General features: G+C 48.5%; 6 protein-coding genes across 6 annotated transcripts; 2 read left to right on the forward strand and 4 right to left on the reverse strand.

The window, feature by feature from the left end:
• Positions 1 to 9: 9 nt before the first annotated feature.
• Positions 10 to 2854, reverse strand: EDB93DRAFT_1114855 (uncharacterized protein). The gene is made up of 8 exons (XM_041448259.1): positions 2561 to 2854; positions 2369 to 2470; positions 2184 to 2302; positions 1823 to 2132; positions 1665 to 1765; positions 1454 to 1616; positions 1238 to 1401; positions 10 to 1186 (listed from the first exon to the last, which is right to left on the reverse strand). Exons 1-8 carry the CDS (start codon positions 2655 to 2657, stop codon positions 380 to 382), a joined length of 1863 nt encoding a protein of 620 aa, XP_041313024.1. The 5' UTR covers positions 2658 to 2854; the 3' UTR covers positions 10 to 379.
• A 107-nt stretch (positions 2855 to 2961) lies between these two features.
• EDB93DRAFT_278239 (uncharacterized protein) lies at positions 2962 to 3484 on the reverse strand. Its single transcript, XM_041455943.1, has one exon. It carries the CDS (start codon positions 3441 to 3443, stop codon positions 3072 to 3074), a length of 372 nt encoding a protein of 123 aa, XP_041313025.1. The 5' UTR covers positions 3444 to 3484; the 3' UTR covers positions 2962 to 3071.
• Positions 3485 to 10992: 7508 nt separating this feature from the next.
• Positions 10993 to 11247, reverse strand: EDB93DRAFT_1075096 (uncharacterized protein; the record flags this gene model as incomplete). Its single annotated transcript, XM_041445140.1, has 1 exon — positions 10993 to 11247. A coding segment is annotated over one exon (255 nt), but the record flags the coding sequence as incomplete, so codon positions are not given.
• Positions 11248 to 11549: 302 nt separating this feature from the next.
• EDB93DRAFT_1074942 (VIT family-domain-containing protein) lies at positions 11550 to 12687 on the reverse strand (the record flags this gene model as incomplete). Its single annotated transcript, XM_041445129.1, has 3 exons — positions 11550 to 11857; positions 11916 to 12349; positions 12437 to 12687. The coding sequence occupies 3 exons, from the start codon at positions 12685 to 12687 to the stop codon at positions 11550 to 11552; spliced, it is 993 nt and encodes a 330-aa protein (XP_041313027.1).
• A 4006-nt stretch (positions 12688 to 16693) lies between these two features.
• On the forward strand, positions 16694 to 18286 carry EDB93DRAFT_1075103 (phosphoglycerate mutase-like protein; the record flags this gene model as incomplete). Its single annotated transcript, XM_041445141.1, has 9 exons — positions 16694 to 16825; positions 16873 to 17159; positions 17208 to 17238; positions 17288 to 17416; positions 17466 to 17471; positions 17521 to 17668; positions 17721 to 17885; positions 17943 to 18106; positions 18158 to 18286. 9 exons carry the CDS (start codon positions 16694 to 16696, stop codon positions 18284 to 18286), a joined length of 1191 nt encoding a protein of 396 aa, XP_041313028.1.
• Positions 18287 to 20286: 2000 nt separating this feature from the next.
• EDB93DRAFT_1245101 (uncharacterized protein) lies at positions 20287 to 22393 on the forward strand (the record flags this gene model as incomplete). Its single annotated transcript, XM_041452275.1, has 3 exons — positions 20287 to 20331; positions 20779 to 21474; positions 21521 to 22393. The coding sequence occupies 3 exons, from the start codon at positions 20287 to 20289 to the stop codon at positions 22391 to 22393; spliced, it is 1614 nt and encodes a 537-aa protein (XP_041313029.1).
• Between the last annotated feature and the right edge of the window lie 22 nt (positions 22394 to 22415).

Below are 22415 nucleotides of genomic sequence, written 5' to 3' on the forward strand. Positions count from 1 at the left end.
GACCAGATGAAAATTGGATAGGAACACAACCCCCCCTGAATTGAGGACGTTGGGCCCAATGTTTTCAAGAAAATGCCAGTAAGAAATCAAGACGAATAATAATCGAATTCAAGAACGCAATCAAATAAGATAAGTCCCGGGGCGTGATGAACGAAATAAGTGTTGTGAGGTAGCTGTACATTTTGTATCCAATATGAGTGTCCTATGTGGCCATGAGATGGAGGATTCAGATGCAAATGATCAATGCACGAGACGATGTTTGTGACTGAGGATAGAACGGCTAATGTAAAGCAGAGTTCCGAAAGTCCTAGTGAAGCAGCCAAACCTAGGTGTCGAGGAAGGCTCAGACGAGCACTGATGCTCACCGATCATTTATAAACTACAGTTGGCGGCACACCACTCTGCCGCTCTTCCCTAATTGGCCAAGGGGAGTAGAAGCAGAGGTTGCGATGGCTGTGATTGTAGCGCCGCTATTGCTTGTTCCGACAGGCACTGGAGGAGGCTTTCTTCTCTTGGGTGGAGCGGGCGCCGGCCTTCGAACCTTGTGACTGTGATTGACAGATGCGGACGAGGGAAGGTTCAAAGAACTAGACGAAGGCTGTCTGGATTGTTGCACGAGAACGCTCTTCTCTGGATGGAGTGTGACATCACGAGTGACATCATCAACAGAACTAGCTTTCTCTCGTTGTCTAGATGCAGTAGCGGTGGCAGCCGCTAAACTCGTTGTGCTGTCTGTGCTAGAACGCATGTGTGTGGTTTTTACCGATCGTGGAGATATAGGATCATGTATGCTTTCAGCACTTCTATAGTGCTTTATAATCTTCGACTTCGAGTTCAACACCTTAGAAGCAGCGTCATGCTCTGCGTCTGGTGAAGTGGGTGCTCGAGAGGACACAGTATCTTGTGTCGTGGATGCAATTATGTCGTGGCTTGGGCTGCTGAGTCGAAAATTCCCTTGATGCTTAAGTACCTCTTTATCGTGGGACGTCCTTCGCAGCTGCACACACCACTCCCCTCCAAGACATCGTTCGACCAAACGTTTTGTTGTGGGGTTGATATCTCGGATATTTCCATTTTGAACAAGGGATTCAAGAGCAAGCACAATTTGCGGACGTTTATATGGCACATTCCGCATTTGTGTCTTTGTGAGCAGTGGATGCATGACACGAAGATAGGTATGCCGAAGCTGTAAAGAATATGTTCAGACTGCTTCCGTGTGCAATGCTGCAAGACTCACAGATTCACTCTCTTCATCAAGGTCAACCAGTTCGCGTAAGAAGACATCCACAAGAACACGTAGATCGTTTGTGTAGAAATATTCCGACGTCGCCTTGTTGGTGAAAAGGATGTAAAGAAGCTTGAGCACCAGAAGCTGCATACACAGGTCTTCAGCGGATCGTGCTATCAAAAACAAACATCAGTCAGTGGTTCGACGATGTCTTTAGTTACTCACAAGCACGATTGAGCATGAATATCATGTTTTCACCAAAAGTCTTGCTAGATCCGAGACGAGAAATCAAAACAGTGAGTACTCGATTCTGCAATTCTGGCTCCTTGGATCCAGGCTGTTGATTGTTGCTTAAGCAGGCTACCATGAACTGCTCGTTCAATGCAACCTGACAAGTAAATTAGGTGCAACCTTCATAGAAATTCGGCGCTCTCACGATCAATTTTATTATGGAGTAGTTCAGAGTCTCATCGGGCATAAACCGAGTCTGCTCTACAAGCTCAAACAAATTATCGAGAAACTGATCGTTGAAAACACCTGTGCAAGGTTATTGATCAAAAACCAGATCATCGCCGAAGTAATAGGACCACTTACTTAAATCATGTAAAGACAGTTTCTGGACCCTACACACTTCATAGAGTAGCCTCACGCCCAGACTCCTTAGTTTTGCCTCTATAGGTATGTGGCCAACCACCATGCTGGAGCGTGAACCGGAACCACTTGATATGGAAGGTGCCCCAAGATAGACGTCCTCTGTATCTAGGTTTATTTCCACCAAAATGTGGTCCATGAGAAGCGGTATCAGTGGTTGCCAATGCTTATGGGAGCGAATAAAGTTCGATTGACGGCGACCATGGAACAATAGTACACTGTATAGAATGAGTTGCGAGTGTGGATCTGTTTTCTGTAAGCCAGCTTCAGCACAGGACGAGTGATATGTGACGGTTCTGCGCACAGACTTGACATCCTCGATGGTCAACTCGCACATTCGTTCAGAGTGAAACACAAACAATTCAGAGTCAAGCAAAAGATTGCATGCATGTTCCAGTTGCATCGGACTTTGAAGGAACTGTTCTGGAAACAAAACATAAAGCATTTTAACGCATGTAGAGGAGACTATGCGATCGTAGCGAAGCTAACCGTGATAAGAAGCACATAGGGACACAAACCTCCTGAGTGCAGTGTCTAACATGGATAACGTGGCAGATCCATCGCTCGGAACTCGAAGGACATCATCAAGCTCTAGAAAACACAGATTGACAGCCCTCGGTTGTAAGTTCGAGCCTTCTTCCATGTCCCAAAGAGACATTTAAAATATGTGATACAACGCACCTGACCAAAACTGTTGAGCATTCTCTATAAGATAGACAATTCCGAAGTCATCTTCAGCAAGCATGTTGACCTTTGATTCGGATGTCTGTACAAGCATGATTCCAATTGCCGTGTGGGTGAAGCACGAAGCGGGTTGGAATTACACTGGAATGTCCGATCAGATTTTTTTGCAGCTTTGAAGACCTAGATTTGGAAAGCGAAAATTGCAGATTCGGACGGCACCCACTGATTCTTCGCAACAATTCCGAGCTGAGCGACTTATAGTGAACGGCGAGCACACAGTGGAGATCGTGGGCAACCCGTTTAACCTTCACTGCCGTAGGTAACGTTTCGGGGTCTTCACGGCGTGACTCCAGGGGTCCTGCCCAGTAACCGCCAAATAATTAGTGCTAGGGGCAGAATTGTTTGCAAGTAATTGTGCCGGCATAACCGGCAGAAGCGGCAGAACCACCACTTCTGCCGCTCGGCAGAATTTTCAAAGCGCTACAAGGCTATGTTTATGACAATATCACTAGGAAACACCATTGGAAGACATCAGCGCGTCCACATCCCACTGTCCATCATTGTGTGAGGTGTGATCAACTAATATGATCTCGTCGTCAACAGATTTCGGTGCAAGACCTTGGTCAACATGCTCCAATTCCACGAAATCATAAACTCGGCCCTCCAACACTTCATTTCCGTCAACCGGCTCTTGTTCCATGGCGTCGCGTTCCAGTAGCGCAAATGCAGCGTCGATCTCGTCAAGTGATATGGATTCAGGACCTGCAAGATCATCATCAACGTTCTGAGTTTGAGGTGCGAGTGGTGGCGCCCATGCAAAATTAGCTTCGAGGTCAGCAGCTACATCAATGTTGATTCCTGGCTGGGCATTGGTGTGCATGTGTGCGTGGCGTCGGCGAATTGACTTGCCATCAACCACAGCCTTCTGATGACTGTGGTATAAGGCTGACGTTGAGTTCGAGGAGGGAATCGCTGAGAGAGGACGTTCTTTAAGGAGGGACGACTGTTTTTAGTTTTGGGGGGACGAAGACTTATATTTTCATGCAATCTACAAGGTGTGTTTAAGAATGTGAGGCGCTAAGGGTCCTCGGGTATACCTAAGCCGAATGATTAGGTGAAAACGTTGACGGAAAGTGAGTGGCGGCGATCCTGACAGGGTAGAACCAGCGGGAGCGAAGGAGAGTACGAAAGTATAGTATGAGTGGTGGTTTTAGACAGTGCGGTTAGCACAGAAATGACGAGAAGTTTGACTGTTCTTGGTACGGCGAAGTAGAACGAGGGATGGTGACGAAAGAAAGGTGTCAGAATGTTGGTAATGGCAAGGGTATCGTGTGGCGACAACTGAATGGTCGTGCTGAATGTCGTCAAGTAGTGAGATAATGAAGGTAAGAAGAAAAGATTGTATCCGCGTGACTCGGATGGGAAGCGTGGTGCTTCTTCGCATCAGTACGTCACGTGGCTGACGGGACATGTGTCCGTGTGTCTCATTGTAAAGTTATAGTCGGGGCGTAAAGGATATGAATCCTTACATCCCCTCCTTACTTTGAATATCGACCGCCCTCGGTCGATCTCCCAACAATATAGCTAAAATATGCGTAATAAGATAGAATAATTTGAGTGAAACGAGAGAGGAAGAGAAGAAAGGAAAAAAAATGAATAGAACGCATCTAGGATTGCTCATCGTTAATTCCTGCGAGAGCTTGCGGGTCGAAGAATTGTGTGACTTCGATGGAGGTGGAGGAGCGCGGGTGGTAAGGGATAATGCGAAAGGCTGCAAACTTCAGCTTGGAAAGTGTGCCGTCAATTTCTGCGAGGCGGTAAGAGCCTCCTTGAGAGCGGGAGACAACAACCATTGGTCCGAAATATCTGGGCTTGCATTTAGCATTAGACGCTGCCTCAATTTTCTTGTTGAGCACTAGAACGAGTGCGCCAGGGTGGAAGTCGTAGTCGTTGATGACGTTTGCGAATTGTTTCTCGAATTGACGGATAGACGAGAAGCGGCTGTGGAGGATCCTTTGGTGCATGAGTGCAAGGTCCTCGTCCCGTTTTGCGAGCTGGCGAGTGCGATAAGCGATGAGGTCTGATGTTGAGGTCAGATTGGAGATGTCGGGCAAAAGGAAGGTGGAATGAGTGATATCGAAGGGAAGAAGCGGCTCAACACCGTGTGCCATGAAAAACGGCGTGTGTCCCGTAGCTTTTCGTGTAGTAACGCGATCTGCCCAGAAGGTATGGGGCGCTAGAGATGGCCATTGGGTGATGTCTCCGTTACAAGCTTTTACGAGAGAATCGCGTATAGTGCGATGCGATCGTTCAACTATTCCGTTGGCTCTCGAATTGTAGGCAGAGATGCGAATGTGCCGGATACCGTATTTTGCTGCTAACCACTCCAAAGCTGCGACGAAGGGCGTTCCATTATCAGTGACTATTTCCTCGACTCCTCCCCATCTGCACAAGACTTCTTCGAACAAGAAAGCACCCAAAGTGCGGCCGTTTTCCTTTCTCAACATCCTCCATTCTGGCCATCCAGATAGGGAGCAGCGCGCCTGTACGATGTAGGAGAAGCCTTGTGCCGTGGGCATGTGCATAGTATCAGTGTAGGCTTTGCGGAATAGTGGCGCGGGAATAGAGACAGTAGGGGGAATAACAACTTTTTCGACCGATCGAAGCTGACATTGATGGCAAGTTTGGATGTACCAAGCGACGTGCTTGTCAAGCGAAGGCCACCAAAATCTGTCCATGATGGTGCGTCGTGTGGCGTAGATGCCTTTATGACCGAGCTTATCGTGGGTATCCATCAGAATGTGAGCGCGGTTCGAGCCGAAGAGAACGAGCTGATGGCGTCCAGTAGATTGCTTGCGCCAGAGACAGTCTCCTTTGGCGAAAAAACTGTGGGCCCGTTTGATGAGGCGAGTGCGATCAGCAGTCGATATTGTCGAAGGGAATGAGAGCGATTGGAGGTAGGAAAGGATGATGAGGAGATCCTGGTCACGCTGACGTGTGGTGTCATCTGTAGGAAGGTTGAAGTCAGCACTGTTCCGTAGCGCTGCGAGATTGAAAACAAGTCGGCTGTCGTCCTTTGTTCCTCCAAAAATTTCTTCTAAGTCTCCTTCAGCCCAAATAGCGCATCCCAGAACCTCATCTAACCAATCCTCTATCTCCTCGGATGTCTCCTGGAGTCCGTCGTCATCTTCTGGCGTTGGTCGTCGTCGAGAAAGACCGTCAGGCCCGAGGTGTTTGGTTCCTGGTACGTGGCGTAGTTTGAAATGAAAAAGAGAGATTCCAGCTAACCAGCGGTTCATGGCCGCATTCGGCTGAATGTCCGGATTACTAATCATCCCCTTGATGTACTTGGCGTCTACTTCAACAGTGAACGTTTTGAGGCCGATAAGCCATACTTTGGCTGCGCGAAGTGCGCGAAAAAGGCCGTAGAGCTCGATTTTCGCTTGGGAGTAACGAGCTTCGCGTTCATTCCAAGTGATGGACCCATATCGCGATGGGTAACGTTTTCCGTTAGTGACCTGCGATAAGATCCAACCGCAGGCTATGTAGGATGAGTCGACAGATAGGATGACTTCGTCTTGTGAGGAGTAATTGATCGGGCGGATAGCGGAAGAGGTAGAAACAGCATGCTTGACCGTTTCCATGGCTTCTTGGGTGACGGAATCCCAGATGAAAGGTACATTAGCGCGAGTAAGATTAGTGAGTGGACGGGTGATGTGGGCATAGTCTCTAATCCAATTGCGGACGGTACCTGCGGTTCCGAGAAAGCCTCGTACTTCGGTTTTCGTCGTGCAGGGAGGCCAGTGCATGATTTTTGAGACCTTCGTCTCGTCGGGAATACGTCCTTCATATGTGCAACACTGTCCAACTACAACAACCTCGGGAACGCAAAGAAATAATTTCTTTGCGGATACTGTGGCTCCTGCGTGTCGAAGACGATGCAAAACCCTGTTGACGTCCACACAGTGTTCCCAAACGAATCGTCTGATACCGGAGTTCTCAGAAATGAACTCGTAAGACCCATCAGGTAACTCGTAACGTGTGCAGGGTCCAAGGACGTTAACGTCGTCCTGAAAATTCGGTGCTAGCTCAATCTCATCTTGTAAGATAAAGGCAACGTCGTTCTGAAATACCGCTGGTGAGTCAGTCCAGCCTTGAGGAAGGACGGTGAGTCGATAAGTGCCGAGGGGGGTTTGAAACGTCGTGATGTCGCGTGATTCCTCTGCTAGGGCTCGATGATCAAACCCTACAAATAAATCCATCATTGAGTAAATTGAACTGGCCGGCGCATTGTTCAGCAAAGAGCTCGATGTACGGCATCGTTGCAGCGTCCTTAACCGTGATGGAGTTTAGCTGCTGGAGGTCGTGGACGATTCTGACTGCTCCGCTCTTCTTTGCGACGCAAAACCAGCGAGACTGATAGGATGAGTTGGATGGCTCATAGACACCGGAGGCTATTTTTGACTTGATGAGCGTGATTACTTCCTTCTTAATACCTGGCGGAATAGGTGGCTGACGGTGTACCCATGGTACGTGCTCGATGGTAGGAATGACAACGGGAGGGAAGTAATCATCCCGGAAGCGTCCCTTTTCCGTCTCGTCCCAAGCGAGAGCAAGCTCGTTGTTCATTAGGACGTGGGCCGCGAGTTTCCGTTCTTCGAGAAGGAGAAACTCGTTCTTGAAAATTCCGAGCTCGTCCATGCGTTCTTGAGTGAGACGAGTGCCAGGTGTGAATGCTGGAGGGATAGGGAAAAGGATGGGAAGTGAAAGGAGCGGGTCTTCTGGAAACTTGCGGATGATTCGCGCATGCTCAGGCATCGTGGTAGCGACGGGTTTGACTTTATTGGCGACCTTCTTGTAGGCAAAAGTGCGACGGACTGGGTCGATATCGAAATGCGCCTGGAGAAGAAACTCAGCGAAGGAGGAAAAGACGAGACGAGATTTGGGGGTAGCATGGTATATATCCGTCGAGCTGGTAGATTTGATAGCATGGTAAATGTTCGTCGAGCTGGTTGGCTGGATGTGCGGGACAGGTAGAGTTAAGGAAGGCGACTGATGAAGGAGGGGAGGTGCGAATACCGAGGCCGTTAAGGCGAGAGAAGGATGAGCCCAAGGGCGAGGTGTCGTTGCAACGATTCGGACCTTGCTGGAATCTGTGGGGTCATGCACCGTGATGTGTACTCCGTTGATATCTTCAGTTTTTGACAGCCGTACCAGCCGCTGCCAAGGCCGTCCTAGAAGTAAGCGATAGGGCGCGTCGGGAACCACATACGCGTGAGCCCAAGTCTTAATTCCCTCGACATCAATTTCTAACATCTCTAGACATCCTGCTAATTCCTGTGATCCTCCATTGGCAGTTTGCATGCGCATTCGTACGTCTGGATTGATTGGGGCGTTGGTCTTCCTCCATACGTCCTCCCGAATAACGACAATTTCCGATCCCTCATCCAACAATCCTAGCTCTGAGTGCGTCCCGTTTAGCGTTATTCGTATTTCTCGCAGAGGTGTGGCATGCTCGACCGATATTGGAGAGGGTGCAGCTAACGTGTTGGTGGATAGTGTGGAGGCTGGTGTGGGAACTCGATGTGTACGTGAGTGTTCGACGGCTTCTTTCCTTAAGTCCGGACTAATCGACAATAGGTCCGATATTGTTAGTTGCGGAATGGGCGTACTTAGGATGGTCTCGTAGATGCGTCGAGCTGCGTCAGGTGAGGCTGCCTTGGACTCATACTTGTACGCTGGCCCTTTCTTCGTGTCCGTATCATTCGTTTTTGCAGGATCCGGGGAGGCGGGTTTTGAGAGAGGCGAAGGAAGGGTAGTTCTCGGAACGGAGGTGCTGTCCACGACAGACGCGGCTCTGGACTTGGACCTGGTTATGGCCAGTACGTTTGCCTCTTCGTTCTCTTCTTCGACCGTCACTATTACTGCGTGATTGCCAGCGACTGGTTCGCACTGGATAAAATACGAGTCGGATATGAAGGCAGAGGAGGGAATTTCCGTGGAGGCTGGCGGAGTGGTCTCGACTCGGTTTGTTTGGACGGGAATGGAATTAGCTCCTGTAGCAGGTGTCGCGTTTGGTGTCGCCGAATACCTTGAATCAATAGCTTGCTTGAACGTTTCATTTCCGAATCGTTGTAAACGGGACCTATCCGGGAAGGCAAAGTACTGGCCGTCTCTAATGATCCGTCCTGCCCGTAAGTATTCTCCCGCTACCGAACACGTTCGCATGACATGAGCTCCTCCGCAGAAGAAGCAAGTGGCATTGGAAGGGTAGGTGGGAGATGACGAAAGTGACGGAAGGGGGAGGTATGATAGTGGCGTTTGAGTTGATACGGCGTTGACAAGCTGCCGTGACTTAGGGGATGCCCATCCGTGAATAGCTGCAGGGGCTAAGCATGCGAGACGCGTATAGCACCCAGAGTATGCTGCGTCGCCTATATCCAGTCCGTGCATTTTACGAGCCAGGGCTTCGACCTCGTCGAAGTTGTCTTTGGGAGGGATGGGTGGTGTGAATGCTACGCGCCTTGTGTGGACTTCCTTTCTAACATCTTTTCTCTCCTCTTCCTCGTCTGAATCCCAGGTTTGTCGCAATGGTCGAACCTTCTGCGTGCGCCCGTCTCTCATCAGCTTGATGCGAGAGGCGATAGGTTCGTTCAAATCTGCATCGAACGCGTCATCAGAGAGCACAAACCGTCCTGCTTCGACGACCTTCTCGAAGTTAGTAGCTTCGTTGCGGGTATAGTTTGCCTCAGTGTGTTGCAGTTGTTGCGCTATTGCTATTCGAGCGGAATGGGGAAGACCTTGCCAAAAGTAACGATCTCGCTCGCGTTCCGAGATTTTGGAGTTAGCTACTAGCCACACTGCTATAGGACGGAATTGACGATAGTACTGCACTAGTTCCGTTTCGGTAGAAACGTCTGATTCCGCCATATTGAGAATGACTCGTTCGAGATCTCGAATGGTGTATCTTGCACCTTTGGCCGCTCCCGGATATTGTCCGATAATGTTCGCTTTGAAGATGCTGAAATCCCTGCTCTCATACCCCGTGAGCGTGACCCAGAACCTCTTGGTCTCGAGGTTGACGTATCGAACTATCATTTTGCATTTGTCGGTATCGGTGAGTCCGCAGGACGAGGCTAAGTCTTCGAACAGTTCTAAAAACTCTAGTAAGTCGGACGTCTCCCCACTAAAGGACGGGGCTTTGCTAGAGCCTGGTCCTGGCATTGCGGATATTCCCTTCATGTTTGTCGACATGGTGGACGTAGGTTTCGACGAAAGTGGTTTTTGGATATGATGAGAAGTAGTAGGGTGTTGGACTACCGTGGGTGCTGGTTGAGCTGGTGCGGGTAGCAACTCGTTTGAAATGAACTGAGGTTTCGGAATGAGGGGAACGGCTGTAGGGAGGGCGGCCGTCGGGGTGTTATGGAGTTGCGGAGGTACAGAAGGATGTTTTGGGGTTTCGGGGTCAAAGGTCGCGGGTCTAAGAACGAATGTGGTTTGAGAAGGAAGGGGCGGAAATAGAACGTTAAAATATGGTAACTGGCTTATGGTATCGTCTTCGGAGATAGAGGATTCGGATGGAACGTCTGATGTATCTATGTTCTGCCTTGAGTTGTTGATACGGGTTGGAGTTCGATAAGCGTCGATTTGATTGGGGGGAGTCTGAGCGGTCGTTGCTTGGAGATAGTAATGCGGGTAGGCGGTGGTGATGGTATTGGCGCGGGTTCTGGTCTTCTTTGGGGCAGAGGTGTTTTTCAGGAGAGCCAGCGCAGTTGGCTGTTGGAGACGGATCTGCGCGTTTGGATGATAATACTTAGTAATTGTGAAGGGTTTTTTTTTTGGTCAAAAGAGTGAGAGTTCGATAAATCGAACAAGGGGTGCAAGGGCAGCTCGAAAGCAATTCCCTCGCGGTGGGCTCCAAATATATAAGGCTGACGTTGAGTTCGAGGAGGGAATCGCTGAGAGAGGATGTTCTTTAAGGAGGGACGACTGTTTTTAGTTTTGGGGGGACGAAGACTTATATTTTCATGCAATCTACAAGGTGTGTTTAAGAATGTGAGGCGCTAAGGGTCCTCGGGTATACCTAAGCCGAATGATTAGGTGAAAACGTTGACGGAAAGTGAGTGGCGGCGATCCTGACAGGGTAGAACCAGCGGGAGCGAAGGAGAGTACGAAAGTATAGTATGAGTGGTGGTTTTAGACAGTGCGGTTAGCACAGAAATGACGAGAAGTTTGACTGTTCTTGGTACGGCGAAGTAGAACGAGGGATGGTGACGAAAGAAAGGTGTCAGAATGTTGGTAATGGCAAGGGTATCGTGTGGCGACAACTGAATGGTCGTGCTGAATGTCGTCAAGTAGTGAGATAATGAAGGTAAGAAGAAAAGATTGTATCCGCGTGACTCGGATGGGAAGCGTGGTGCTTCTTCGCATCAGTACGTCACGTGGCTGACGGGACATGTGTCCGTGTGTCTCATTGTAAAGTTATAGTCGGGGCGTAAAGGATATGAATCCTTACAGTGGTAGCGAAGATTCGCTCGAATCTTTGCCAGTGCTTCAAATGTGTCTACCGAGAGATTGCAGCGCTTCGGAGACTGAGTGCTACCCATATCCGAGAAGAGGCGTTCGACGTCAGCAGCGTGTGGAACAATGGATAAGAGGGTGATTGCAAGTGCCTTCAGAGGATGTCCGTCTCAGTAGTTTGACATTCTGCCGGATTCTGCCCGCAGAATTCTGCCATCTGCCGGGCAGAACCGGTTTGGCAGAACCAGTTGGCAGAATGGCGGACTTCTGCCCACAACACTACAAATAATTAATGCAGAAGTCCAACCCCTGGCCACCTCAGCGTGGAGTAAACGTATATTGTGAGTACTATATAGCTAGGCATACCATGAAAAAACATCGAAAACAATACACTACTAATCTAGCGGATCATTCAAACGGTATGGGAGAGCATAAGACCAGCAGATCAACGGAGAAATATTAGTATCTATGATATAGACGATCTTTCTATTGCGGTAACCAACCCGTAAGCTGCAGCAGCAGCGAATCCACCAACAGCCATCGTACTAATTGCTCCCCAAATGTATCCCCAGATACTCCTCGCTGCCCCCGTGACTTGGGCTTTGACGCCACCAAATATGAGAAGAATTATCCCAGTAATTATGCAAGAATATTGCAGTGCTTGAATTGCTTGGGAAATGAAGAAATACGGGAGAAGGGGGATGATACCGCCAAGGAGGTATGACATGCCGATAGTGAAGGCGGAGATGTATAGTCGGCGAGTCGGAACATCCTCTGAGCATGGATAATCAGGACCACGTCAAACACAAGAATCATGACAAGATGGACGTACCCAGCCCCTCTCCGAATTTCAGTAAGAAAGGTGTTAGCCCAGATTCGCTCTTCATCCCCCGCGGTGACTTCTCCTCATCGGTAGGTGCGGATGCACTTCCGTCAAACCCAGCTTCATCCTCTACTTTCCGCAGACAATTCGTGACGGCATGGGAGGCCGATTCGTCAACACCGATGGGACCCAAAATACCGTATACCTCTCTCTCCATTTCCCCAATGCAACTCCGCATCACCCGTGAGTAGGTGTGGCGTCGCAAGAACCGGTAATGGTCCTGCTCAGCCTTGGATGCAAGGAAGCCACCTATTCCCATGGATATGGCACCAGCAATGATTTCTGCAAGGCCGCCGACAACAACAGTTCTTGAACTCCCTAAGCCAGACAGACCAGCTGTCAGAGCGAAAGGAACAGTCAGGCCATCCGACAATCCAATAATGCTGTAAAAAGGGGTAAAAATAAACATGTCAATGACTTGCTAGGAAAGCGCAGACAGAAGGCCGCGAGCTGATAAGAGGAAAACTCACATGTCGCGGACAATATCAGGATCTATCAGAGTTCTGTTGCCTTCGTGTTTGAGATCCTTGCAACAGATACCATTCTCGCGGCCATTTCTATCGCATTTTTCGGTGAGTGATGGTGGACTTAGGGTCCCGTTGGATTCCAGTGACCACACTGGTAGGGGTTTGTGGGCAGAACTGCCAGGCATAGTGTCTCTGTCGGGTAGGGGAACTGCAGTTGTGGTAGGGCTGGTAGACACCTGGTGAGTTAAGGACATGGCTTGTTAATGGGTAAATGGGCGGCCAACGAGGGCAGTAAGGAATTTATGAGAGCAAGGACTCGGAGCAAGGGACCTTATATATAACATGACGGGTACGAAGGAGCCAATGACCAGACATTAGAAAAAAGCTGTGATCGCACTGGCCAGAGGCTGAAGTCGTCATATAGCAAACGCCCTCCGTTGGTTACCGGCGGCCAGGTTAGCCAATCGAATCGTGGCTATTTGACACTCATCTGCCTTGCGCCAGCACGACAGCACTGCGCGCCTGGACGGCTTGATCATCATAGTAGGTACCATGATGCAAAATCGAGGCTCCGACGGCAGTCGTGTCTCAACAGTTGCGGTACTGCGTCAGGCGGAGTTTTAAGTACGACAGTCAAGTACATGGAAATGTCCCAAACTCAAGAGTTGGCTGCCACGCAATTTTAATCGACAATCACATGGGAGCTCGTCACTGTTCTGACAGAGTTGAAAACGTCGCGCCAATTTACGATGCCAGGAAACACGTACTGCTCTATCATGGGAATAACTACCAAGTTATTTTGAGGTTAATTTTGACCAATCGCTAACTGGGCGTTTGTTCAGAAGGGCCTCTGGTTGGACGGCGATGTTCCGCGATCACGCAGTAACGTGGTGTTCACACAAGGCACGGTTGTATATGATTTCTATATATGAATTTTAAGTTTATCATGAAGCATGATAGCTGGAGTCATTTAATTTTGTCGGTCTCTTTGAATCACACCGAGGATTTTGCTACCCTTCCTCATCCCTGACACAGATCGTCCAATCGCTGAAAGATAGAGTAGATATGTGCTAGTGGCCTGATACTAACTCGAGGCAAGCAACATGAGGGGACCATGCTTCACGTACAACTGTTTTTTGTCATTTGCATCGACTATCTTTGTGAGTTTTACCCTGAGTTGGCAGCCAGCTTACAGATTGCCGTCCCCTTGGCGTCTCAACGCACCATGGGGCAATCTCCTTTCGTTTCTGTGTGTATGAGGATTGTTTTCGCGGATCTATATCCTAGAGCTACCTCTTCGATCTCGCGGAGAACGAATGTTTGGGGTGCGAAGCATATTTATATGCTCCGCGCTCATAGAACTCGAGAGGCACATCTGTTCACCAAAAGCTCACAGGATTTGATAGCGAGCTTGGCTAAAATAAGATGAGTCTTTCGGTTAGCAAAATGTAAAACTTTTTGATACTTCCAATCTAGTAACATCCCCACACATTTAATGCCTTGGAAGCCTTCTACTAGTATGGCATCTCTGTAAATGATGTGGAAAGAGCACTGTGAGACAGGCTCAGGCGTGAGAGGTCATCATTCACGAACTCTGCCTCGGGTGACTTGACAAACGTGGAGACGTGCACGATTACAATCATCATCATCATAACTGGTTTTCAGAGCCAAGTCAAAATGGAGCTAGCCGGTGAGTAAGTAACGATATGTACGCGTGAACGCGCGTACTTACAAAGTCGTCTTATCTTTGTGGATGGCACATCTAAAACGGCCGGCGGGAATGGCGGACTGATTGGGGTACGCCTTCAAAACATCAGCCTGAGGGCATTCGTGCATCTGGAGATGCGTTGGGGACACTGGGAATTCCTTCAAGTGTGAGCACACTGGCTTATTAGAGTTCCCGTAATCTACATAAATATTGTCCGCGATACTGGAACATAAATTTTCAATATCACTGTCTTTCGGCCGCCTGACAGTTAAGCAGACGACAGTCTTGACTGGTAAGTCGCATCGAGTCAAATTAAATCATGCTGTTTGCCCTACACAGACTCACAGAGTACAACTCCGAAAGGACATGATTTGGATTTTTTTTAAAGTAACGGTACGGTGGATGAAAGCAGAAACATACTGTGTATACGGTGCATATCTGACACGCGTGAAGATACAGATGTGCAGCGCTGATCTGACAAGATCTCCTCCGAAGTGTAACAGTATATATATATTATTTTCTGGGTGCGTCGCGCAAGACCAACGTAAATATATTTGCCATGTGCGTCGGCGTCATCTTGTCTATTCAAGATGGGGAAAAGAGCCTGAGAGAATTCGAGGTAGTGGGAGGGGACTCAGGGGAGCCAGTGAGCAGCAAACAATCTATCGGTATTACCTTGTTTTTTATAAGGTCACTAATAGAACTGGCTGAAGAGAACCAAGTTGTGTATTCACGTGATATAACATTACATAATGTTCAGTTCGGACTTGTAAACTGACTATGGACTTGCTCTGGACCAATTGATCCAATATGCACGGTCATGAATTCTCGGTGTTGTTCGCTCGATGCAACAAGCTTTTTTGTTCCCAGTTCCATGTTAAAGACGTCACGGCTTTTGGTTGGCACGATCTTTGAGTTCTTAGCAGGTGACTGGCCTCTGAGCTTGTCAGTATCCTTCCTCCTTCCTTTCGCCTTTTGAATCATGGAGAGCACATGGCAGCAACTGCATACCCCACAGATAAGTTGATACACGTGGGACTTATTAGCATTATGACTGTTAGGTTCTAGACGTCCTTGGCAGAGCAAGATGTGAGGAGCTCTCTCCCTATGTAACTGGCCGCCGACATCCAAAACGGAAAATGACCTTGCCAGTGCTGCCACGGAGGAAGAGAAAACATCATAGTCTTTTGTCGGTCGGCGACGCCCGACCCGAGATAGTTTTGCGTTCACTGCCGATGCTGAGCGCTGAGCCGCAGCACGCTGGCAGTACTCAGATCTCAGATCTTTGTCTCATTTTGGTCGCTCTGCATAGCCAGCAGACGATGCTCATTTTTCTCATCATATGATACCCCTAACGATGTGAATTTGCATCATGGTCCGCTGCAAGATCGCTCGAGTTCCTTGAAGCTGTGCCTATTCAGCCAGGAAGATATCTGACGCTATTCCGCATACATTTTCCGATCTTGTCCCACTGAGATCCGTCTTAAAACCTGGGGCTGGACTTTGAAGACGGCCATCCCGACGTCCTGGGTGTGATGACGAGTAGTAGTAGTATGTTCATCATACCTCACGAGTTCCATTTCATGCCTCGGTGTTGGGTGAGGGTAGCACTAAGGTAACTTGAAGGTGATGTTGTTCCATTCAAATTATTGAATGCTCCCAAGTTGTTTCCAGTGACACATAGCACTAGCCTACTTCCATGACGTAAAGGCTGTACTTCAAGTCAGTGCGGTAGAATGTAAAATGCCGACAGATCGCATCATGATTACATATCACCAGAGACACGCAGTCGCAACTAGTCAATATCATTATATTTCACAGAAACAAATCAACTCGATGGCTTGAAACTTGAAGCTTGGAGACCAGGTTGATCACCAGTGGGAGCCTTCGACACGCGGCGTAGCGGAGCTTGAAATTTGAATCTGCCAAGTGCGTGCTCGAGTCACCCTATGGAGGTGTCTTGGAAAAACTACCGTTTCACAGCCCATTCTGATCTGCGTTGTCACCGGGTAACGACTACGAACTACTAGGCGTTCCTGCATATAGGCACCCAGTTGATCTCGGCTCTCGAGCATAGACTGTAAACTGGCATGCATTGAAAGGATGTACGTATTTTTTCGCTGAGCATTCGCTCATACCTATGGATCGTGTATGAACCCTGTTTTATCTGCTTCAGTGTATCATTGGCGCCTGCAGCCTTGAAGTATATCCGCGCAAAACGCTGACATTCCATATGGAGCAGGCGGTGATTGTGAGTTTGTGACATTTACATAGAAATTGATCTGACACAATGATACTAGTGGCTCGGTACATGTCAATATATTTTGCGTCATAGCGTCATAGCGCTCGAGAGAATTCCCTCTTAATGTTGGTTCCATCGATACCAGCCATAGGTTTTGTACTAAATGTGACGGCATTCGTCTTGGCGCACTCAACTCGGATTAATAGCATACAGAAGATGGGTTATTGTAAATTGCTATGCATGTTGATGCTTCTATAAAGGGCGACTGAGAAGCTAAATCTTTCGTCATTACGGGTCTAACACTTCAGCCATGGTCAATACCACAACCACAGCGGGACTCATCGGTGCTGTTCTTTTGGTTCGCCACGGCGACAGGACGGGATACTACCAAGACCCAACTACATACAACTCTACCCAAGCATACATTACCCCTCTTGGAGAGGTGAGAGCTCTGCGTTATAATACTGTATCTCGCTCACGAGTGGTCAGCAACAAGAATTTGAACTCGGCACTTTTCTTCGTAACACATATCTCAATACCGATTCTCCATCTTTCATCCAGAATATCAGTACCGACGTGGTAAATGTCGATCAGCTGACTGTCCGCGCAGACGCCGGCGGAGGAAATGTCATCCTTAACTCCGCGTATGCTCTGCTTCAGGGTCTCTACCCATCTACAAAAAAGTCAGAGATAACTCTGGCGAACGGTACAACGGTCGTCCCTCCTCTTGGCGGATACCAGTATGTTCCAGGCAAGTCAGGCAGAGTTACTCTTTTGTCCTCTAACTAATGTGCTACAGTGGAATCTTTGGAATATTGGCAGAGTCCATCTCTCACAAGTTGGATGGACTGTGAGGTATGAAATCAATTCCTTCGGGAGGTCATTTTGTGACTCCCGGCAACAGTATTTCCAATATCACCTGGCCAGAATTTACGCTTCGTCTACATTCCTAAACATGTCCACCACTGCTGCGCCATTCCTGACTGCCTTGAAACCTTACTTGGGGAGCGTCAGTAATAACTTCACAAACATGGTATGTCACCTCATTGTATCTGTGAAAGTTTTTCTAAAATTATCTTCAGTGGAATGTAAGAGTTCATTTGAATACCTTCAGATTGAGCCCATATCGTCTCGCAGATATACGACCATGTCAATGTCCAGTACACGTATAACAAGACCTATTACGAAATCCTGCCTCCCACCTTCCTCCAGCAAGCACGCTATTACTCTGATTGGCTCCAACACAATGTCTTCACCGACTCCGTGCAAAATGGCATCGGCCAAAGTAGGGTTATATTCAATGCTGAAAATGTAATCATCAACTGACGTTGCTGCAGTTCCTATTCGCACACTTCTACCGGAGGTCATCTGGGCCTTGGGTAACATGACCAAAACTTCTAACCAAGTCAGGCTAAATATTCAAGAAATCGATTACAAGCCGTTTATCAGTCTATTTAACGTCACGAATGCTACCTTGACTGACCCCGAAATTGCTGGTACCGGTCAGTATTGTCTCATTAGTGTGTGAATTTAGCACTACTGACTATATTAATCCACAGTCAACTATGCTTCTGTCGTTGCCCTTGAGTTGTCGCAGAACTCACAGGGTCAGCATGAGGTTAGCATGAAGTTTAAGAACGGTACTGAGGACAGCCAGTTCCGTCAACTTAAGATGTTCGGAAACACGAGCATCACGCTTGACAGTTTTATTCACCAACTATTTGTGAGCTGCTCTTTACAAGGCGTATGTTTTCCTGCTCACGACTTTGTTTAGTGGACTACAATCAACTCCACTAACAACTGGTGCTTCTCCTGCAATCAGACTATTAACCGCGGATGCTCTGTCTTTAACTTCAGTAACGACCCCTTCTTGTACGGCTATGGTACCGGTTATACGGGCTAGAAGTCGGGAACCACGGGCGTCTTTTGATTTACGTAATGTAAAATGTCTAATTCTTTTGAATAATATATCATTCCCCACAGCCTAACTCCAATCAGCGAGAGCATTTAAACATACAGCAATTAAGGACCTACATTGTACGATGAGGTCTCTTAGAATGTACTGCAATTTTCCCTTGGACCACGCGCTTTTGAGCACGAATAATCCCCCTGAAAGGAACGTCTGGAGTTCTCGTTGTGCCTGTGCGAGGCATACTTGCAGTTTCCAGTACGGGTAAGTTTTTCTTGGCGGGGTTTGGATAACGTACGGAAGGGAAAATCATGGACGGAAAACAGGAGCCCCACAGGGTCAGGCACTGGGGTAGTGTGGGCAATTTCGGTGGGTTTACCTGAGCACCAAACTCCCAAACAAGCTGTGTATCGCACCATCCAGATCCAAGTGTTTTCTACTCGCATTCATGGCGAGAGCAACCCTTAACTGAGGGATATCATTTGATTTCATATCCACGGTTAGTCTGCCTCGGGAATCCTATCTTGTTCTTGCCCGATATTTGAAATGCGGTATGGTGATATCACATGCAGTGTTTTCGAGCACACTCTTTAGGCTTGAATGCAGATCATGAAAACCCCAAAATGTCCCTCAGTAGATGAGTGGGACGCCGGCCTGCATTTGTCATTGACCCTTCAGCTTCAGGAATAAGCGAGGGGCGCCGCGAGCAATCATGATTAATTATGGAGGCTGCAGTTGGTATCGGCGTAGTTCCATATCCGCGGTCGATATGTTGGTCTACCTCGAGGACACTATCTTTGCTCCTCCACCCATCATACGAACCGTGGTAGCATGGTATTGCTATTGATAGCACCGAGTCACTGGCCTTCGACAGACTTGATACAAAAGTGCACTGGCCTTGATCGAGTGAAGCGCACTCCGTGTGGAAATTTGGTCTGTGCAATCGAAATATGCCCGATGTTACTGGTAGCCAGAAAAAAAAATTTCATCGATGGCAATAGACGGCTGCACTTTATCAACTTGCTCCGCCAACTCAGATGGAAAGGCACGATGTAATTCAGGTGCTACATGCCGCTGCCTGGTAATAATAGGAACTTCCCTATTAACGAGTTCCTGACATCGGTTATGACTTTGTGAGACGCATTCACCTCATTGACTCCTCGTGTGTATGACGGGATAGTAAGACCGGAATACAATTGCTTCGCGGAAGAAGTCAGATCTAGACAATAATAGTCAAGGTCAACCCGAAAGCATATGATTAGGTCGGATAATTTACCCGCAACCAAACGAGTGATTTTCAACGCTATACCAGTCCTCTATCAACATCCTCTAGACTTTGACATTTATGGACTAGCAGTCAACGTTGACAAGGCCATTCTTCAAAACTTGATTTAGTCGCATGCAAGGTAGGAAGTGGTATTGATGTGAACCCATTTATTACTGCTCCGGGATAGAGGTTCCTGATTGGCGGCACAGTCAGTGTCAGTCCCAACGATGGCACAATTGAGACCAACGTCGGCAACCGCATCAGCACCAATGGGAATATTTCGCGAGCCACATCGAAGTTGCTGACCTGTCGGACCTTGTCAGTCACAATTAGCGCATGAAATCACGCACGGAAGAAGAATAGTTCACACAGCATTGGATGTGCCATTGTGCTAGTCTGGCATTAGCCACTGGAAGCGACAGCAAAGGCTACAAAGGACGCAGACTCGGACGGGCGAGTATTTCATAGAAGAGAGGATTGGGAAAGCTGATATGTGGGAGAGTTTGAGGGCTGGTCAGAATGGTAAACAGCGGAGAGATGTAAAATAGCTCAAGTCAACCTAAGTCGGCCTGTTGGCACTCGTCACATGACTGCAGTCGCCCGGAACCAAATCAGACGTCGATCCCGACCTCAGTTCTCCTTCACGCCAACCTCACGCCATGTCAAGGTCGCCCAAGAAAAAGCGTGATTGCTGCCTGCCTTATATTCTGCTGGTATACAGTGTAGTATGCCGATTGTTGATGGTCCACTTTGGTGCCCGCGACATAATGAGGTCAGTTCCTCAAACATGGCGGCGGTACTGCATTATGGGGTTAAGTCGGCAGTTTAAATCTCGTTCTAGGAACGACTGAAGCTGTATGCAAACTACAAGGCGCATCATGCACTACTCGACACACTTGTGGATAACCCGGCGTGCAGCGATGTCACGACAATTTTGGGGTGCACCGCCCTTCCGCTCCTCAAGGAATGGAATGATTGAGGCTTGAGTTGAAATACAATCTGTTAACAGGTGCCTTTATGAGTTGTAATTCACTGTCATCCACTGAGTGACGGCGGAAGATGCATAGAAGCTCGGGTCTACTTCTCTGAGCGTTTTTTTGGGTGAGTGGTGTCTCCAGGATCACTTAACTTCATTGATCGTATTTTTTTCATGATAGAAACGACATGGTATGAGATTCTAGGTGGAATTTTGGATCTGACTTCATGTGTAGGACAATAGGACTTTGGTCACAAAGCCTTTTGGGAATCCCTTATCAAAAAACGTGCTGAAGTCGAAAGGTTCCTGTACTACGTCGAGACACGGGCCTATCAACTCATCCTACAGGCACAGAATGCGCTTTGGGTCTTGGATCGCGACCCCGATTTGCACGATTCAGACGACTGCTCAGGCTATGGCGACGAATCTCTTGGTCATGACGCGTCCTTCCATTCCATAGAGAGCGACCGGGGTGCAACTATGGACGATCCTCTGGAGGCGGTATTGCGCGAGAAATCTGTAGAATTCTTGGAGAAGATTAGGTCCCGTCTAGCTCGATACTGTGCTCCTTCTACCTCAAGGTACCACGATGAACGACTAGAAGTCATATATGCCTATGTGCGCCGCGGAATTTTCACGGAACCAGCCCTTATGTTCTTATCCCAGAGCTACGATAGTGTCATGGCGCTTCTCAGTGATGATAACCTGGACCTGGTGACCTTGGAAAAGATCTGGAATGCTATCAAGACTTTGTGTGTCCACGATATCAGAGATGCGGTGGACGACGTTCTGCGGGCCAATGGGGAAGGCGACTACGTGATGGTCTTGGGTGGCAAGGTTTTCAAGGAGGCCAGCGGCGAGGAGTGGTCTTTGCACGCCTGGGGCCACATGATGGCAATGTACCATTGTTACTCCTGCCTCCGCACGACGTGTAAGACGGTACGTATTTATACCAGAGTCAGTAGCCTATGTTTCAGTTCTCCAGGTGGACGAAGTCATTGCCATGACCCGATTTGCTTTGTTCTCCGAGACAGCCCTATGCCAATCGTATATGAAGTACGAATACGGGTTCGACGGAGCGAAAGAACTGATCTTAGCTGGTTTCATTCCCAGCGACATACCGCTCTCTTCACCTCGTCACTCTATCGTCTGCACGGATAGCGGTTCTCAGTCGTTTGGACCGATGTGGGAGGAGACGAAGCGCAACCTGTCTATATACGGCTCCCTATCTCTCAACGACCCTAAAGCACAAGCCTTTGTCAACGGCTGCATCCGACATCCTGACCTCATGGTCATGTTGCGCAAGGGAGCGGATGGGCGTGTCATCCGCTCGCGGCCGGTGGTATGGACCTCACGGAAGCGACACGCACGGAGCCGCTCGGCACTCGCATCCGTACCATGGGAGAAGACTCGCGACGTCGTGCGCTGCAAGGACGATGACCTGGAGGAGGCGCAGCCCTCGGGATGGAACCATGAGAATATCCCAGACTGTTTGATGGTAGTGCTCGTTGATGGCAGTGAGGGCAACATGGGTGACTTTGTGCGTAAGCTGGTGGATATTTGGTGCCAGGTGTACCGTGTCAAGGATGAGAAAGAGCTTTACTGCGCATTGGAGACACCGTTCGTAGAGGCCGGGGAGCTCGAGCAGTGCACATGTGGCCGACACGAGATCACATTCACGCTGCCAATCATGCAAGGAGACGTGATGAGCGCGTATGAAAGATTGTGGGGGACGCCGCCGCCGCATTGGTTAGTAGAGAATCCGAATAGGTTCCGCCTGGCGACGACGATTCGTTTTAAACAGATCTGGAGTCTCCATCACGATAGTCTCTTGTGCGGGAAAGCAACGGACTTGTAGTAAGTTAAAGGTCATTAGTTTC

This window comes from Suillus bovinus (genome assembly GCF_016758785.1).
Source record: "Suillus bovinus strain UH-Sbo-P2 chromosome Unknown EDB93scaffold_2, whole genome shotgun sequence".
Taxonomy (NCBI): Eukaryota; Fungi; Basidiomycota; class Agaricomycetes; order Boletales; family Suillaceae; genus Suillus; species Suillus bovinus.